Here is a 17,615-nt window from a genome sequence, read left to right on the forward strand (position 1 = left end):
AGTAACCCTATTAAAGGGCACAGTGAAATCCCTAGCTGGTTCCAACTGATACTTGTGAGGTGATACTGCTGTCAGACACAGGTATAAAATCCTGTACAAACTCTTCTGTCATCACTTTGGAGTTACAACCAAAGCAATCGAAGTCTGGCTTACCGGGACACTATCAGCACTCCTACCTCAAGAAAAACTGCAGGAACAGTGCCACCTGAGAATGTCACACTGCTATTCTTTCCTTCCCTCCTGTCTCTGCTCCTGTTGAAAGGCTATTTCCAATCAATGCTATCTATCCAGTTGCAGGAAGATATATTAACAGGTTTTTACACTTGCTCACCTTTCCATTTTCCCTGAAGGGCTCAGGCATCAAGGTTCTCGCCTCCCTTTCTGTTTGGAAGTATCTCTCAGCTCCGCTATGTTTGTTTCCAAGTATTCTCCAGCTGCATCTTAAGCCCTTAGCCATGAAGCTGTCCTACACTGCAATACCATAATGGCAAAGAGATATGAACACTGATAGCCAATGCCTGTAAAAGCTTATAAGCCAACACATTCTGATACACACCATTCCCACTGATTTTTCTACAAATTTTTACTTAGTACTAAATGTCACACATTATTCAATGATGGGGTGGGAAAGAAACTAACCACCTGAGTAACAGTGGTCCTCCTTATGGCCCAGGCAGGTAGACATTTGCTAATAAGAAAACTAACTCTGAGGTATAGAATATCAACTAAGATTCAAAGTTACTCTATGCACAGAAAATAGTGGAAAAAGAACAGAAAGCAGTAAGCTGATCAGTGTCACATTACAGTAGCTGGGATGGGAATGCTGACAATTTCTTTAGAAATAAAAATTTGATTTATCCTTGCTTGTACAAGGCAAGGGGAAACCTATCAGCTTTTATGTTTTAAAAGAGAAACATATCTTTGTTCCTACTAGAGAGGCTACAAAAACCATACCAAGAAAAGCCCAGGCATTGCTCATGCAAGGGAAACTACCAAGCAGCAAAAGGTCTGTTAGGGAGTATATATTACTCTAATGTGAGCTGGCATCAGACCTAGAAAGGATCCCTCCACATAGCAGGGAGATTGTTGGACACACAACATGCTGTCAAAACAGAAGCCATCCTGTTGTACTCTGAGAGCTACAGAGCTGCTCCCTGCAAAGATGTAGGGGAGAGGAAAAAAAAGAAAAAAAAGAAAAAAAAAAAACACACTCTGCTATACTAATGGAATTCTCATTAACTTCTCATGGGATCTGTAGCTGGGCCATGCTGAGAGCACATTCAGCTCTGAAATACTGCATAAGCAAGTGCCAGCCATGCTTGCGACTGAGGTCAGAATTCTGATGCTCCCATGTTTGGGTACTGGGTCAGATTCCACATTTAGGTTACAATAGCTATACATTTGCAAGTGAAATTAGACCAAGTCTTCAAAAGTGGGAAGTGCCTGATGTTTGTGCATGTAAACAAAGAGGAAAGCAAGCCACAATACACACTACATTCCACAACAGTGCACGCTGCTCAAGCTTAGTGCCTAAGTTGCAAGTAAGGCTGCCCTTGGCTGGAATCTGCTGCAGTGGCAAGGAGACCTTCATAGGACAACACTTTTGAGTGGAATATTCTTTGCTGCCAGCATGATGGCTGTCGGAGCTGCAGCCAGTAACACCTTACAGGCATTACATATGTCTACTACTGCCCTCCAAAGAAACTGATACAGAGACCACCATAGTAGTGCTACTCAGGAACAGATTCCTCTGTTCTGAACAGATTTCAGTGAACTCTTGTTCATTGTAACAGGAATTGTGTGTGTGTGTGTATGTGTGTGTGTTGGGAGTTTGTATGTCCAGTTTTAGTGAGGTTAATGGGAATGCTTTCAACAGCTTTATTAAGAGATGATCAAGCCTGTAGCACATGTTATTTTACCATCTGAAAGCTATTTAGGTCAGTCATTAAAGGCTAAGTGATAGTTTACACATTGAGCAGGAAGCCTCTTTGTTCTCAGTCTGTGAAGTCTGAGTGAAATCCCATTATCACAAGCCAGCAAAATGCAGTCATGCTATGTTTCACAGAGACAGCAAAGAAAGAAGAGTACCTTCTAGAAAACTAGAGTAGGAGCACAGCATATTAAAAGACAACTAAGTTGTCTTTGACCACCACAGACAGCTACAATGGTCTGAATATCTCTTCAAAGTTCTCAGGTGAACCATGAGCAAGCCTTGAAAGATTGAAAAATAAAGTGGAGAGGGGAAGTTTTACAGCTGAAAGTATTCTGAAAGGCAGAAAACACTGTCAATAACACAAACTGTCATGGCCAATACAAGAATCATTGCAGTAACTCCTACCTGATGTCACATTGTCAGTGAAAAAGTTTAGTGCCTTTAACATTAGGACTGAATTAGTCCAGTGAGCTGGTGTTGTGCAGTACAAGCATTTCCCCTCAACAGGTCAGGACTGATTATGGGTAGACGCCTTGAACACATCCCTTTATTCCTTTCGCGCCTCCCTCCAGCCTAGGTTTGGGACAAACTTCCCTGCAAGCTTCCATTACCTGAACTGCTCTCTTTTTACCCCCCCATCCCCTCAACATTCATATCTCACACTGAGATTTGAATTCCGGTTCTGAAAGGAAGGGGGTTTATCTACCAATCAAGACTCAACAACTGTCCCTTCCACTTATTTAGTGCTTGAAATTTAGACTTCTGCACAGTGCAACCTAGCACTCACACACAAAGCATCACTTAACTACCACACACTTTAGAGAGGAGGACTTTGTCAGTCAGTGGGATTTTACTTCTCAGTTGATTTAACTTTCCCTTGATCTTCCACTTTTTTGATGGCAGCTTGGATAGCCTCTTGATCACCAAGAAAGCGATGAGGGCCCAGAGGGTGTAGATTCTCATCAAATTCAAGAAGTACGGGCACTCCAGTGGGGAGAGTAACATTCATGATGTCCTCATCAGATATACCTGCCAAAGACAAAAGCCCACAGAGTTACACCTAGTGCAAGGTCTCTTCTCATTGCCCATCTGGCTCAGCGTTATTTCTGAGGTTATCCCGTTTTCATACCGACAAGAACCTGCTGACAGAGGCTGCAGCAACAGCAACTACTCCCAATGGTCCATTCCTGTCAATACCACAGCTTTGGAAGAATGGTTTAGTAAAAGCTACAGGAAGAAGTTCCCAGCAAAGTGAAAATTCTCTTCCTTCTTCACTTCACATGTATGGACCAAAAAGTGAAGAAACACTCTGCCCTAGAGAGTATATATTTTCTTCATTAGAAGATTTAGGACCGTAAGGTATCTTCTACATCTTCATATTCATGCTGTTCATGCTCACATAACACAAAGCTCTGGGGGTTCAGGCCTAGAGATGCTATTCCAACTTGAAAAGAACCTCTGCTAAGTAACCAATACAAACAAATTCTTTGAGGACTCAAGATACCAGGGTTAATCTTCTAGTCAAGTTTTCTCTGCATCTGGGTTTCATACAAACTGCATCTTAAAAGCAGCATTTAAGTGCTTAGTATGAGAATCAGTGTCTGCTCACATTTGTTTAGAGGTAAGTTTTAGTACATCTATGTCACTACTCCAGAATTACTGGCTACAAGACTACTTATTTCTGCTTTTAAATGGCGGGGCGAGAGGGGGGAGAAGAAAGGGAGGAAGAAGCTTCAGTTTCCTCAACTTGTATCAGTTTCCTGTATTTTTCCATTTCACCAAATAAGATGCACCCAAGGATGAAAATTAACTATTTAATCAACATTCCAGAGAAACTACTGGTCATGCTTACATCTAAAAACACAAGCTTCCAAGCATCTAAGCAACTTTCAAGATGGTCTCTAAGTAAGGTTTTCACACAAGGCCTGAAGAGATGCATTAAGAGGCAAAGTAACTACTCCCTCAGAAGTCTGGGCTAATGTCATGGGAATAGTTTACCCCTCTGCTTCCTCTTTGGGAGCACTGAGGTCTGATGACAGCCTCTTGTTTTCTAGCAGGACAACTTCAAGTAATCCAAATTGAAAAAAAAAGGCAATCAAGCTTCCAAACAGATAAGCTAGACCAAGGGGCAAGAGAAAAAGCATCTTCTGGAGCAGCTGACAAAACAGAGGGATCTGAACAGGTGTAAATTTTCCAGCTATTTTGACATTAGGTAGAACAGCAGAGCCAATACATGAACAGGAAAAAAAGAAAACCACCCCTCTGCCTAATCATGACTCATTATCAGGACTTAGCTTGTAAGCATCAAAACCTTTAAGCTAACTCTGTGGTCTGAAACTGGGAAGACTCCATTCCCCTGCTCCAGGACCACACAAGTGAGCAATTTCTGCAGAGACTTATTTGTGTCTTGGTATAAGCCAAGTATTTATTTTGAGATTAGCCCTAAGTTTCAGAAGGCCACAGAGCAGGAAAGACAGACAAATTCTTGCAGGAGGTTTATACCTCATCTTACATTAAGCCTGTCCATCTAAAACAAAAACAAACAAGCTTAAAAAAAAAAAAAAAAAAGGTAAAAGCCATCTCTTCTTACAAGGGATACATAATTCAGCTCCTCTAGTCGGGAAGATTAAAGACCCACAGAAAAGCTTTCAAGAAGTTCCTGAAATATTAAAATCACATAGATGTCAACAGGAAAGATACCAAGCCAGAAAAAAATACCAGAAAAAGCACTGTGCGCAAGCACTTCGGTTTGCAAAATTAATAGGAAAGCTGACTGAACTCTTATTTCAAGAATTCTTAAAATTTTATTTTATAACAGCAATTCATATCTGTGTCCTCATGCAACACCACTAGTAACTTGGCCATCTCAGAATGACCACACCAATGTCAGTAATCAGTACTAGAGTACAGATTTATAAGGCTAGAGCAGCCGGTATGCTTGCTGCAACTTGCTTTTCCTCCTTAGGATTTTTTGTGCATTGCCTCACAGCCAGAAGGCTGGAACTGCAAGTTGAAGACAGAAGAAAATCCCGAGGAGACACATTAATGTCCTGTTGGTTTATTTCAGCGCTGTTGCAGCATTTGCATAGGGAAATCTATTTTTCAGCAAGATGCTTATCAGGCTTGACACACAAGCTCTTCATCTGCAAGCTAAATGCACAGGGAACGCTCCCAGCAGTGCTAGAAGGGAACTACAGAGAGCACATCTTCCACTCTGACCACTGCAAGAGTGAGCAAAACCTGCTATCCAATTACTTCACATGCTGTAACTAGAGCCAAATGACCTTTTCTTGCACTTCAGCACCAAAGCTGACCTGTCTCAATCTCATCCTGTCTCTTAAGAGAAGAAAGGTGAAACCAGGGCAACAATTCAATGTTGGAGTGCAAGGTGCAATGAGAAATAGGAAGGACTGTTGCAGAAGCGACTCTTCCCTCCAAGCAAGGGTCTCAGAACTGCTGTACTGTGCTGTTGGGTAGTAGCTTTTCCCCAAGGAGGTTTAAAATTAAGATCTTGCCTACTTATAACCATGATATCTCATAGCATTTAGTGAGGCACTGGATGTCTTCCTCAGGACCTGAGATAAAAGGTTGACCGGGCAACTGCATTTCACCTCGTTAAAATTCCTTCCCGCAAAAATCTCAGTTGCTCATTTTATCTCATGAACACTTATTAAACATTGATCCTCAACAGCAGCTGTATGAATGGATCAGGCTTTTAAAGTGGTCATGACCAAAGACCTGTATAGCACAGTACTAAATGAAAAAATATATATATATATATATTTCAGAGTCACAGTCAGTATTCCTTCCCACTTAACCTATGCTTCTATTAACTGAACTGGATGCAGCTAAAACAATGCAACTTGGTACTTCTTTATGGCACAGACTTTTGGTTTGTTTAATGGTTATGGTGTAGTCTTTGCAGATATATTGCATAAAGAATACATCTCTGTGGATGCATAAGCATTCACCTTTATCTGAAGGGCTGTGAAATGCTTTGAAACATTTCTATTCTAGAAAGCCCTATGAATGCAAAACCCATTGCACTTGATTTTGACCATCTAAAGCCTACTTCTAAAAGCTGGTTAAGCTTCTTCCTCTCTCCTATCTATTCGTAACAGGCTCTTTCCATGTATCCTTACAAACAAGACAATCTCAAAACATTTAAGAAAAAAAACCACACACAACAATTATTGAAACTAACTACACTCCACCTCCCTTGGACATCAACTACGCCTGAGGCCAGGTGATTCATCTAACAAAACATAAGATCACATGCATAAATCTAAGTATGATGGGCTTGTTCTGTAATTGTTGCTTTGTAATAGAGATCTAGATAGCACCTTGCATCTTTCTTGCAAGGGTAGTGAAAACACTGACGTTTAGTTGAATATGCTAAACACTCAGGGCCAAATTCTTTCTTCCTTAATGGGGTCGTAGCTGCATGCAGGCTGGCAGGGGGCCTAGCTTCAATAGGGAAGACAAAAGAGGGAAATGGGCACAGCACTGGAATCTGGCTATTAATCTTTACTGCATCTAATCTCACTGTGCTGATTCTAAGGGGGAGAGCAGGGATTACAGGCTACTACCATGGCTGCAGCAGATTATCTACATCTGTTCCACCCTTCAGTGCCTGCCAAGATTTTCTCCCTTCTACATCATTATGTCAGCAGCTTCTGATTGTTGCCCGAATTTGACAATGAACATTACTGAGGCCCTCCCATCATGGGCTAGTTTAAGAAAACATTAAATCATTGTGTCTCTCCTACTCCCACGCAACAGGGAATTGCAGTCTATCTTGAACTCCTCTGCAAGTCCAAGAGTAAACACGCCAAAGGACACAAAGTGTGCTGCTGCCTTTAGGCATTAGCTAGGGCATTGGGTGAAAAAGGCCCAGGACAATCTGGAGCAGAGACCACGCTGTAATTACCATAGCGAGGAATTCAGTGACAATTCAGGACAAATGAGGAGTTCTCTGATCATGCAGCCACAGGAGCTACCAACATACACCTCACCTGGGCTCTGAGCTCTGGCACAGCACCTCTCACAGGCTCAAGTCTTCAGCATGGGGCCAGAGGTGCTTACTCTGTTATTTTCTCTCAGGTAGGGCACCATGACACACTTACCTCTATGTTAGCCTTCCTAGGGATAGAGAGGGTGGAGGGGGAAGAAAAACCATTAAAACTTTTTCATGCAAGTATGCCTGAAATCAGCCTGCCTTAAAGTTATTGGGAGGGGACTCTAACAAACATCACCTTCAGTGAAACCTTGGAAGTACCCAACAGCTTGTCCCTGAAGCCTTGCTGTTGCAGCTCCAACCCTTTTGCACTGCCTCACAACCTGCCACCTCCTTCCCCAAGTTCCACAATTCCACTATCCAACCTGATGGATGGAAAGCAACCCACTTTCTTGCTGTTTACTATCAGTTTCAAGACCAAGCACATTTGTAGAAGGTTCAGCAAGCTTAAGAAAAGTAAGGACAGAGCAGGAAGGGGGCAGATGTTGGTCAAGGGAGAGTGCAAAGCCATTTCAATCCAAAAGCAGTAAGATGTTAGATCATGAAGCCAAATTCCGCAACTACCATTAGACAACACGATTACCTAAGTGGCATTTTCTTAAGGAGGCCAAGCTACAAACGTCAGCAAAATAAACTCATTAGGCAGTCATCAAAACACAGCTCCCACCAGGCCTTGTTATGTGTGGAGCCAGCCTGCAGACTATGGGGCACCATGACTGTACCAACATCATACAAGGCAAAGAAACAGAAGTCATGAGGGCAACTGCTCTCCTTGCTCACCAGCTAGAGAGAACAGTATCAAATCCTCCCCAGGCACCACCTTCTCCCTGGGAGAGCAGCTCAGGGGCTCTGGCCCAGCTCTGTGACCACAGGCAGCCAAGTCCCATAGATAGCAAGCCTGCATCTTTCTTCAGAGACCAATTCCTCCACTCCCAGTTTTACTGGGCCTTGTTATCCAATTGCTCAGAAACCACCACTCATGCTCGTAAGGCAGCATTTCAGGAAGGAAACATACAGGGAGGAAGGAATAAAATCAGGTCTCTGCAAAGGTCAGGGATGCTGCTCCTGAGGCATTTAATGGCAGTCCCCAGGAAGAAATGGTAGGGAAGGAAGAAATATGCTGGGCCAGATGGCAACACAGGATTCCTTCAGCCACTCACATGGGAAAAAAGGTGTGTACTAGATCACTAGAAGGAATCCAGTAACTCCTTTCAAGAGAAGGAAGACAAGCTAGTCACAGCTCTTATGCTAATGGTATCAGACAATAAACTGTTCCTACTTTCAAGGATTTGAGATAATCGCCTGTAAAGAGACCCTATGCGTTTAGGATGATTATTTAGCAGATTTTAAGAACTGATGTTTCCATAATTGGTTAAGTTTCATTCTGGATGCTAACAGATTTCAATTGTTTTGATGCCTTCCTCATCTTTTGATGTCACTGCTCCTTCCGTGCAAAGACACACAATATCATAAAAGAAAAAAAATGTCCTGTGTGAAGACCTGAGTTACATGACATACTCCATTCCAGTTGGTGTGGCACAGCACAGAACAGTTGCCAAGTCATGACAAGAAGCATCCTTCAGCAAATAAAACTACTGCCATAGGAGGAAGAGTCTCATACTTTCAAAGAGCCTTCCCATCCCTACCAACACTGAATGAAAACTCTTGCTTTACCAGTTTCAGTGGCGCCAGTGATTCCTAGCATCACCACATGTATTCTTTGCATCACCTTCAGGTGATAAAAACCTTGGCAAGCCTAGTCGCTAAACTTAAATTTGATGCCAGAGTTGCATCTTACTTGCACTGAATGCACTTTTTGTGCAGCCTGCTGTCATGCTTGTCATTCCCTCAGCTCCTAAGAAGTCGGCCAGGCATGCCCACTGGAAGCCCAAAGCTTGCAGTTTCAAGATCTTCAACAGCATACTCCGAGGAAGGGTTATTCAAATCCACAAGGACAGAAGAGCAAGCTCTCAGAGCAGCTACGGTTTCTGATCTTTAAGTCCATAGACAAGGATGGCCAGGACTGTGTTAAACTCTTTTGAGCAAAATTACTGGGGTGTTGCCTTTTTTCATAATAAAGTCATCTCTCATGGAAATTGTGATAATTCTTGGAGACGTTTTCATAGACCCTAGTGAGGTCTGAGCACTGAAAAAACAAAAACAAAATCCAAACCCACAATCAAAGCCTTGTTAGCCTGACATTATGCTGCCCTGATGATTTTTTTTGTGTGCAAGTGGAAAATAAGGCCACAGCATTTCAAATTCTTTACCAATTAATCCTAACAAGGAAAACATTCAGAGAACTGCAAGCCCATTTTCAAAAAACTACCTCTTTGAAATAGCAGCTTTAAGGGTAACTTGTGAAGGCTCTCAGAAAAGACATTCTTTGAGCTAAGTTTCACCCTGGAATGTCTGCTGAATGGAAATTGATCTGCCATTTAAAATTTCCCAGCAATACCCTCAAAGATTACAAGTTACAACTAGAAGGTATGAGAACAATCACATATGCTTACATTTCTTAAGGCTCACAACCTTTCAGGAGAGAAAGGGAGACATGATCAGTAATACAGACAAAGAACCTTTTATATCCTAATAGATGGAAGTGGGCTTTCTGAGGAAAAAAAAAATGCAGGTTGCAGTATCAAGTCTTAAAGCTTTCTGGTCGTGCAACCTTCCAGGTCAATTCTGCAGCAATTCAGATGATCTACACCACTTCGGAGGCAAAAAGAGCCATCATCTACCTGGCAAGTGCTCCCATGTGGGAGCTGGGGCAGCTGGTAGATAATCCTTGTTCAATAGAACTAGACCTTCTGCCAGGCCCTTCCTCAGATTTTGTTATATGCACTATGAGGGATGAGGTCTAGTGTAGTACAGACACATGATACAGCTATAGGCCACCTTGCTTTATGATTAACAGTTGTAGTGCAAGCAATCCCTGAAGAGTCACACCTAGCTAGCAGCTTGTCTCAAAGAGCTTTGCAGCTCCTCTAACTCACACTGTGGATGAAGTTACTGCAGCTTGAGCCTCAGCTGTAATTAATCCCAAATTGCACCAATGCAAGAGGGAATCTGGCCATACTATCTTTAAAATAACCTTTACCAGTTGCTGATGCTGTCACCTTTGCCTTGGCTTCTTCCTGCACGCAACATGGCTCAGGGTTTCATATAGAAACCCTGGTCAGCTCACAGTGTACCACCCCAGGAGGTTTTGTTAGCATGGCTTTCTATATTAGTTCAGCACTTCTGGCAGGAAGGGGAAGGTGTTGGGGCTTCTCCACACCTTTTTCCCCCCCCCCTTTAATTTTTAATCATCTCATATAACTTGGAAAAGCCACCCTGCCTACATTGGGTTAACTGGCTCAAACCAGTCTTCCTCCTGCACCTAAGCAGTGACCTGTAGCCCAGAACTCACTGCCTTTGTAGTTCTGGAGGCCATTTGTATGTGCTTATGCCCAGGGCATTTGACTCCTGTGAGAGAATCAGCTGTCCTGAGAGTTCCAGCATGTCCTGATGAAAAAAAGTGGGCAAAATACAGTCTGCGCATACTTGCAATTATAGCTGTAGCGGTCTGCATTCAAGTATAGTCACTAATACTACCCACAGACACAAGGAAATTAGTATAGTTTGTCTTCCAGCTCTGGAGGGCTGAAACTAGAAGCCCTGCCATTAATACAGGCGGAGGGAACAGCAATGACTTAAGGCACACTTGCTTCCTTTTTAGGTCTCAAATGAATTAACAACCCTATGCTAAGCTACAACATTTAACTGTTCACTGACAGGCATTTTCTATATTGTAAAATGACAGTGCACATGAATAAACTTCAGCAAGTACTCTCTACAAAGGCTTCCCATCACATCATCTTTTATAAAGAAAGAATGATCAAAAATAGTCTCAAAAGAAATAATCCACCACAGTACCAGTCACTTTCTTCATAACTTCAAGACAAGCACTATATTTTGTTGGAGCTATGCTTGTTTAATGAACAGATTATGTCTTCAACCCTCCTGACAAAACAACTGAACAAGTGAAGGGGAAGCAGAAAGAGTCAGAGTCAAAACTGTCCATTGAGAATAACTCTGGAGTTAGTTTGGATACACTAGTTTAAAACAGGTATATAAAGAAATAAGAGGAGAAAATATATATATATATATATATATATGGTTCTTCAACGGAGGAACTATATTAATCCATTTAACGCTTCCTTATCTCTCACATTACCCAGTTAGATTCTTCTTTCAGTAGGTCAGCCTTTCTCTTTGGAAAGAGCAAAAGCATTGCATGCTAGAGTGCAAACAACATTTAACACACTTCAGTTAGAAAGGTGTAAAGCTGCAAGCGGGTAAGGAGAACAGGGAAAGCTAAGAGGACCCTTACCTTCCACGTGTTTGAGTAGTGCCCTGCTGCTGTTGCCATGGGCAGATATGAGGATCATTTTGCCACTTTTCAGCTCGGGCACTATCTTTTCATTCCAGTAGGGAAGAAGTCTATCAAGCACATCTTTTAAGCTTTCAGCCTTTGGAAGATGATCCTGAGGGACGTCACTGCATTTATACCTGCGATCATTGCAAATCTCATCATAGTATGGATGAGATTCAGTTATGGGAGGTGGGGTAACATCGTAGCTTCTCCTCCATATTTTCACTTGCTCTTCTCCATGATTCAGAGCCATTTCTGCTCTGTTGAGACCTATCAATGCACCATAGTGACGTTCATTCAGTCGCCAGGAACTCTGCATGGGGACCCACTCTTGGCCCATCTCTTCCAGGATCAGCCATGCAGTCTGGATGGAACGGCTCAGGACAGAGGTAAAGACAAGGTCAAACTCAAAACCTAATGCTTTAAGGTGTTTGCCACAGTTCTTAGCTTCCTTTATCCCATCGCTACTCAACTTCTGGTCCACCCAGCTGCAGAAGCGATTCTCCTTGTTCCAGGCTCCTTCTCCATGTCTTAAGAGAACAAGCTTGTACTTTGCCATTTTGGTTGCAGCTTAACCCAGATGACTGTTGGTATGGCATCTAGTAATGATGCATCTGAAGAGAGACAGGAGACAGCTACATCTATGACATCCCATATAAAATGGGTTACAAGTAGTAATAAGGCAGTAAGAAAGCACACAATTACCAGGATTAATACAATCATAGAAACAGGTGTTTACAGAGTAAGATTTTACCTTTGAGGTCTCCCAGCTTCTCACCCTCAAAGGAGAAGGAAAAGCACTTACTACAGATTTCCCTCAAGTCTTTACACAGGGCTCATAAGTCAATATCAGTGGTGTCCAGCAAAGCAGACCCCAACAGTGACTCATAGCCTCCTTAGAGGCGAGATGCAGAACCCAGGCTTCTAACATCTGCCAGACCTACATGGGCTCTGCAGGAGTGCCAGCATAGAGAACAGCAGTGATCCTGGGCCACAGCAATGGGAGAGAAGGACCACAGAATCCAAGGTGGTGCTATACAGAACTTCATTAGTTCTCAAATAGTATTTCACCACAGCTATGCTCTGCATAACTTGTTTCCTCACATTCCCCCACCCTAACCTGCTAATTACGCCAATCTCTCTGTTTCATTTTTCCCCCAGGCTTCTTCCTCCTCCGCTAGATACCTCTCCCCTCCCCACACTCATGGCAAATTCTACTGCTATATCACAATTACTAGTTGTGTGTTGCCTCCTAGATTAAGTCCCCTTTTCATACAATCCAGAAGTGATCTTATGGAGTACTCCATTCTCTTCCTGACTTTCAAGTACATTTTCTCTGTCTCTCCAAATTGCAATGTCAGATTCTGACATACGGGATTAATGTTTTTGCTTTTTGCTGTAGACACAAACAGCGTATTTTCTGTCCTTAGCAAGTAATGGACAGCTACACATTCTAAAGATCAAAAAGCACTGTGTTTCCTCTGCTCCTGTTGTCTAAGTAACAGGAGCCTCCAATTTTTCTTTAGTGGAAGTTGGACTGTGTCCTCCCACCCATGTTTATCTAGTGCGGCCAAAAATATTCTAGCTATTAGCAGGAGGCCTGAAGAGTTAATCGAACAGAGCGCTATGACTCTCTCTCGAGACACCCGATGACTCCAAACTGATGGAGACGGGGATGGAGTGAGCAAGAAGGAAGCTGTAACACTGCCCAGCACCAAAGGTGTTGCCATATGCACAGAGGAGCATTAGCAAGCAACACCACTCCACCTCAGCTTAGCATAGAAAACTTTTTTCTCGACTCAGGACAAACCATCAACTGGCCCTTCCTTCCGCATATGGCCCCAAAAAATCACAGGCACCAGAAGGCTGAAGAATCTGAGGACCAATTTCTGCACATCCACTTTAAAAATGAATTTCCAGAAGAGATGTGCTTATGAGAGCTCCCATCACCTCAAATCAGTTGGAGCTGCTTGGAATCACACTCACAAATCATGCCCAAAATCATGGTCCACTGTGACCTTAAATTACATCAGTAGCATGAATGAGGCATGAAACTGGTTCCAGGAAGCAGCAAGGACAACATCAGCATTCATTTTTACCAAACAAGCTTTTAACAGCTATATATGGAAGCTTAAATAGTTTACAATTTCAGTAGTTTGATGTTCTTTGATTGAACAGTAACTTAATTTTACTTTAGTGCCACGGAAGACAGCCTGCATCACACACAGATGCAATTCGACTCTGTAGTGCTAGGATGGTCCCCAGCTCTGTAACTTCTTCTGATTATTGGTACAGCTTACATCACCTGCTGATATCCTGTAAAATCCGTCACTCCTTAAAAGCTCTATTTTCTAACATACAGCAGACGATCAGCAAATAGAAATGATAGCAGCAAGTCTTTGGTCATGTCATTAAATAAATAAAAGTAGGACAGAGAGGTTTGGACCAGAAATTCCTCTCTCTGTGCTCTTTTTTTTTTCATGAAGATCATTTATATTCATGAAGATCAGCCACATGTTACAGAAAGACTTCAGTTCTGTTAGGACACAAGTTTGTGTTCCTACTAGTCACATCAGATGTATAACTAAACTGTACCCTTTAAGACCTCATTCTTACAACAAAAGAATATCAGGTGGCTTTCAGCCTGATGCCGAACTACGCTCTCCCCCTCCCTCCCTCATGTTCCATGGAGACCATTAAAAATTGCATAGTGTATTCACAGCATGAACAGCTACACAAGATTCTTAACTCTATAAAAAGCTCCATCTCTTCAGATATTTCAATATTCAGACTAATAATCTGTTCTTGCGGATAATACAGTCTAAGTGATTTACTTACCAAATTAAGGTATCCCCCACCCAAATCCAAATATAAAAACACAGAAGATGCACCTGCTCACATCTACTCTTATTTGGGTACTCTCAGCCTGAAACAATAGGTAGCTAAAGGAATACACCAGAAGAGACTTATACAATTCATCTGAGGTTCATAAAACTTCAGTTCATATCAGATTAGGCAAAAGTTACCATTTTCAAACAAATCCCTAGAAAGGGTTAGAAATGAGAGGATTCTTTAAATATCACTCCATTTATGAAAGCCAAATGCTACAAAGTCTCAGAGAAACACATGAATATAATCCTACTCACCTCTCCTAAGACAACGAACAGCCTACGGAAATCCCAGCATAGACTCAAGAGTTGGTGTATACAGAGGCCGCTGCAAGCTCTTGGCTAGTTACCTGCAGAAAGGAAATAAACACCCAGTGCTCTCACAGAAAGAAACCACGGGTGCAATTGAGTATGTCTACTATCATATGGTCTCATGGCTGGGAGAGAAAGCAAGCATAAGCACTCTCCTGTACAGACTTGGAAAGCCAGGAGTTTCCTCCACACAAAAAGATGCAAAAATACAGCTCCCAAATTTCCAGTAAGGGAAAGTTTCTTGTCTCCCAGATGCCCCAGGCCTTTATTTGCTTTTCACATCTTTAGACTGCAATTATCTTGGTCCTTATGCAGAGAAGTCTCCCTGAAGCCTTTAGAACTTCACAGAGGCTACAGATCTGGACAGCTCAACATAAGGCAGCAACACTAGAGAGCCCTGGCTCGATGCAGCACAGCAAAGGCAGCTGCTCACAGCCACCTCTCATACTGACAAACTTCTCAGTCAGCGCTTTAAGGCCCGACTCCAGAAGATGGTAATTCCCTACTCCACCTGCCCAGCCCTTTCCCAAGCAGCCTTGTGCATCCGTTTCTCTCGGCCTTCCTGGAGCAGGCAGAGAGCCATGGAGAAGCCCGGCAGCACCGCGGCGCTCCCCGACAGCCGGGGGATGCCCTCCCTCACAACCACACAGTCTCTCTCCGGGAAACCCCTGCCCCTTTAAGGGAGCCTCTCCTCTGCCCCTCTCCCCTCGGCATCTTCCCCCGTCCTCTCGGGGAGCCCCCTGCGGCCTCCCTCTCCCCCAGCACGACCGTTAACCGCCCGCCGCCCCCCGGGGTGAACCCCCCCGGCTCACGAAAGCGGCGGATTAAAGCAAAGCCGCCTTACCCGGGGAGGGCGGCGCGCTGCAGCCGGCCTAGGAGGCGCTGGAGCGGCAGCCGCGCTGCGCGGAGCCCGGCGCGGACGAGCCCCCCGCGCCGCTGCCCTCGCCCGGGACGCGCTGCACAGACCCGGCCCCAGGAGCCCTCGGCGCCCCGCGACGCTGGGGCAGCAAAGCAGACGCCCCCCATTGGCTGGCCCGGCAGACGAGCACGGCCCCGAGCCAATGAGACCGCGCCTGGGGGCGGTGCCACGAGGGGGCGGCCGTTGGCCGACGCGCGCGGCGGGAGCGGGGAGGGGGAGGGGAGCCGGGGGCGGAGGGGGTCGCCCCGCCATGGGCAGCCGGGCCGGGTCGGGCCGGGACGGGCTGTAGCGGGCGGCGCCGCTCCCCGCTCCCCGCTCCGCTCTGCCCCGCTCTGCCCGCGGGCTGGGGGCGCTCGTGGGGCGTTGGGAGGGAGCGCGGGGGTGACTGGGGGCTCCCCGACGAGTGGGACGGCACGTTTGCCTCGAGCCCCCGGCGATGGCCCAACGGGAAAAGGCAGCGGTCATGGAGGGAGGGCGTGGGGCCCTGCCGTCCCCTCGCCCTAGAGCTGCCTCCCGCGGGCAGCTCGGCTCCCTGCTCAGCCTGGGTGCTGTTGACAGCCCTCTGCGCCTAGCAGTGCCCAGTTACAAATTCAGCCTTGAAGAGCACTTGTTTTTTCCTCTTAAGGGGTCAAAGTGAGGATGCCGCTTGGCCCCGTGCTGACGTGTGGCACTGCCGCTTGGCCAAAACAAAGGCCACAGCGATGGGCTCCTCCTGCCGCCAGGGCTCGCCAGGTCGCAGCAATGCGTCGGGGACACCAGGAGGCACCGCGGAGCCTGCAGCTCCTGCCAGAAACATCCCTGTCCCTCCACGGGCAGCAGGTGGGCCCTGCGCCAGCAAACCCACCTCTGCCTTGGACCGCCAGCCGCCTCCGTGCCACCGGCACCTCCAGAGCATCCTCCCCGCTCCCGCCGCGTTGCGGAAACAAGGGCCCTTCCTGCACCCTCCTTGCCTGTCCAGAATCCAGAACCTTCTCCAGGAAAAGGAAGGTGGGAAATGGCCCCTGGTCACATCTCAGGGTGCCTCGCTCCTTCCCAGGGGGAGAGGAAATAGGGCACAGACAGACGGGGTTTTCCCCAGGCACAGATGAAATTTTCCTTTGGTTTTAGGGCCTTCTGGTTTTGGTAAGGCTGGCTCCACCAAAGGTCCACAAGCTTATTACTCACGATGAAATCACTAGATTTGTCTGGGAGCTTACAAATAATCGTAGGTATTCTCATGCCCACAAGCTGTAATTCTGATTCAAAATAATCAAAAACAAGCAGACTGGGCAGCTCTGGCAAGAAATGGACAAAAGTGGTGTGTATGGGAAGGTGATGTCTTTTATTGCGTCTGTTGCAATAGATCTGATTTCATTTTAAAATAGCACACCACATTTTCCATGAATAACCAGATACATACTCTCTAAATATTTGCCCTTGGAACAGCCGTAATTTAAAGTGACAAGTGCCACGAGTTGAAGGCATACCGCATTCTCTTATCACCTTCTTTACAAATGAAAGAGGAGATCCTGCATTTTTTAATATGCTATAACTGCAGGACAAGAAAATAGATGTCAAGGGATTCAGATTATGATAAGAAAAAACAGACAAGAAGCTGTAAGAAAATTTGAGGCAAACAGTCGTTAAAAGATTTTAAGTTCTATCAGCCCTTGACCTTAAGTGTACTCCAAGGAAAAAAACTACTGCTTTTGCAAAATATTTCCACTAGATGTGAGTTGCACTTACACACATAACTCACACAACCCATAACCACACATAACACCCACAAACATTGACTACTACCTTTCACCTCCATCAACTTTGTTTAGGCCAAAGCCTACGTTAGAGAGCGGTTCATCTACATAATCAAAGCAGTTCACTGAGTTCACCATATCGGTACAGTTTTATTTCCCCACCCATCAGCTGCTGATGGTAAACAGAAATGCTCCAACACCACATTGCGTGAGTATACACCTGCAATCACCCTTTCCCTGGCTAGCCTGTCCCTTCCTGTATGAACTTAATAGTGATAACAATTTTTTATTTATGGAGGCATCACAGGGAGACTGATGAATTGCTTTTGGAAGGAAGAAGACCAAACATACTAGAGATGGAAAGAAAAATAGATATTCAGGAGCCGGAACACTATG

General features: G+C 44.7%; 1 protein-coding gene across 1 annotated transcript; it reads right to left on the reverse strand.

Moving 5' to 3' along the window:
- Positions 1-2,757: 2,757 nt before the first annotated feature.
- Positions 2,758-14,539, reverse strand: BPGM (bisphosphoglycerate mutase). The gene is made up of 3 exons (XM_010220711.2): positions 14,514-14,539; positions 11,326-11,981; positions 2,758-2,962 (listed from the first exon to the last, which is right to left on the reverse strand). The coding sequence occupies exons 2-3, from the start codon at positions 11,924-11,926 to the stop codon at positions 2,784-2,786; spliced, it is 780 nt and encodes a 259-aa protein (XP_010219013.1). The 5' UTR covers positions 11,927-11,981; positions 14,514-14,539; the 3' UTR covers positions 2,758-2,783.
- Between the last annotated feature and the right edge of the window lie 3,076 nt (positions 14,540-17,615).

The sequence above is a fragment of the Tinamus guttatus genome, unplaced genomic scaffold (assembly GCF_059628265.1).
Source record: "Tinamus guttatus ecotype Peru unplaced genomic scaffold, ASM5962826v1 Tinamus_guttatus_pri_ptg000308l, whole genome shotgun sequence".
NCBI lineage: Eukaryota > Metazoa > Chordata > Aves > Tinamiformes > Tinamidae > Tinamus > Tinamus guttatus.